The sequence below is a fragment of the Sesamum indicum genome, linkage group LG1 (assembly GCF_026168435.1).
Source record: "Sesamum indicum cultivar Baizhima isolate 11 linkage group LG1, ASM2616843v1, whole genome shotgun sequence".
In the NCBI taxonomy this organism is placed as follows: Eukaryota; Viridiplantae; Streptophyta; class Magnoliopsida; order Lamiales; family Pedaliaceae; genus Sesamum; species Sesamum indicum.
This window is the reverse complement of record NC_142657.1, coordinates 9,761,638-9,764,109: the sequence shown is the minus strand read 5'-3', so window position 1 is coordinate 9,764,109 and position 2,472 is coordinate 9,761,638. Positions and strand designations below refer to the sequence as shown.

At 37.9% G+C, this 2,472-nt stretch overlaps 1 protein-coding gene across 1 annotated transcript; it reads left to right on the top strand.

The window, feature by feature from the left end:
- Positions 1-1,751: 1,751 nt before the first annotated feature.
- Positions 1,752-2,138, top strand: LOC105157264 (uncharacterized). The gene has a single exon (XM_011073635.2). The coding sequence runs from the start codon at positions 1,752-1,754 to the stop codon at positions 2,136-2,138; it is 387 nt and encodes a 128-aa protein (XP_011071937.2).
- The last annotated feature ends 334 nt before the right edge of the window (positions 2,139-2,472 follow it).

Below are 2,472 nucleotides of genomic sequence, written 5' to 3'. Positions count from 1 at the left end.
CGCCAAATACGGTCATGGAGGACTGCATCGCCCACCTTGAGACGATGATTTCCGACATGATGGATCGCCCGACCAAGAATCAAGACGCTGGTCAGATTGCATCACCGCCTCTGACGAATCCCCAGACCGAGAATCAGGACGCTGACGAGGAGCGTTTAGATTAGGTTTTATATTTTTTTTATTTTTTTATTTTTTATATTTTGTTTATATATATTTAACTATGTATGAAAATTTATTAAAATGTATAAATTTATTTATTTATTCAAATATATCCAATTCTTCATTTCAAAATTACTTCTTTCGATTTGTCCTGAAATTAATTGTTTATTTAATTTATTTTCTACCACATATTTTCAAATTTACAATTACTCACCTGAGTTACAAATTTGGATTAGGTTTATGTTTTTGTTGTTGCTTTAGTCTTAGGTCATAAACCTACTCCCCATTTAGAAACCTAGCAAGAACAATACTAAGATGTTCCTAATTATAATTTTCCGATAAGTAAGATAATAAGCTAAAACGGGTGTATTAATAACAATAGAAAGCATACAACTGACATTTAGAAGTCGTAAACTTACATAATGTAAAATTATACTTATAGTCCCATAAGATAGAGGCTTCAACATTTTCAGTTCTCTACTTTATGAAATTTTCAAAGTGACCGCAAAATTAAAAAAAGTTGACACATTTAGTCCCATACTTTATGAAAATTTCAAAATGGTCCCAAATTAGAAAACTTGACACATTTAGTTACATAAATCACGTAAAACAAAGAACATGTATCAATTTTTTTTTAATTTTGGCACTTTTTTGAAAGTCTCATAAAGTAGAGGATTAAATCTATTGAACGTTTCCAATTTAGGAACTTTGAAAATTTCTTAAAGTAGAGGACTAAAAGTATTGAGCCCCTTTGCTTGTAAGTTTGCTTATGGAAATACCCAAATTATACTATTCAGGAAAAGCTGCACCATTGTTGTGAATGATGGAACATGTTCACCGTTGTCCTGGCTCACGAGTCGTGGGGGGGGGGGGGCACGATTGAAATGTGATTTGGTTGATGGATCGGGCCTAACACCGAGTAACATGACTCAGTTAAAGTCATCGGAATGATGTGAAGAGGTGAGGTAAAAGATCTTGGGAATCTCATGGAGTGAGAATGGTATTGGATACCTCCCATGAGGCTTTTGCCATGTGAATTATAAAAGTGAGGCATGAAAAATTCGCTTGTAGATCCCAAGCCCACTAGAAGACGTTATTCCCGAAACCCCACTTGAGAGTAGTGGGCTTACGTATAAATAGTGGGAAAGTTAAAGACTAAAGGCCAAGTCCTTAAGCTTGTTCATAATATTACAATCATTAGCTGATTTCTATTTATTTTTAATTTTCGAGAAAATGTCTAAGAACCTTTTTACCATGATTACGGAGATTAAAAAATTCTATGGCACGAAGCATAACGACTAACTGCGAAATTTAAGGATTGTCCTAGATTTCGAGAACCAGGGTTATGTCTTAGACAAGCCGCTCCCAACGTCCTTGCCGGAAGGGTCCTCGCCCGAAGAGCGTGTCACGTTAGAGAAGGGGCTTGAGGATAGCCGCAAGGTCCACAGTATCATATTGGCTTTGATGTTCAATGACATTTAAAAATAATATAATAGGTTGGATGATGTTCCCTTGATAATGCTCCACGTGAAAGAAGTTTATTTAGTTCTTGATAGGCATATTAGATATGCCGCCACATTTTTGGGACAAAGATGGTCGAAGGATCATCTAGAAAAAGTCATGGGGTTAAGATGCTATCCCTAGTGGAGAAGCTCAAAGACCTCAAAGTTGGGCTTGACAATGACACGTACATTGACATGATCCTTCAGTCACTTCCTCCGTCTTACGACCTGTTTATTATTAACTATAACATGAATGTACTTGAGAAGTCTATTCATAAGTTAACAAATATGATGGACCAATACGAGGCGACGACGCACAAGTCTAAACTGGTGGTACTAGTAGGAGAGGCTTCAACCTCCAAAATGAAAGGCAAGAGGGCCAAATGCTGGAAGAGGAAGAAGGGCAAGGGAAAAGTTATCGCAGCTACTGGTAGCGCTCCGAGCACTCCAACGGTCCCATGGGAATGGGCAAAGTGAAAGGGAAGGTTGGCGGTTCTCAACGGTTGAAGGCAAATGATGTCTGCATACATTGCCTAGGAAAGGGGCATTGGAAGAAACATTGCCACAACTCCTCTCCAACCCAGGTACGTTTTTTATTGAACTGAATATGATAACTAATTCAGCTTCTTGGGTATTGATACCAGCTGTCTCACATCTGCAATAACTTGCAGGTGCTGGAAAGAAGCAGAAGACTAAGTAACGGCGAGATGATTCTAAGGCTAAGCGATGGGAAGGTCGTCGCTACGGAAGCCGTGGGATCTCTCAACTTAGTTATTAGTGATCATATTTGAATAGAATTTAAAGGTTGTTA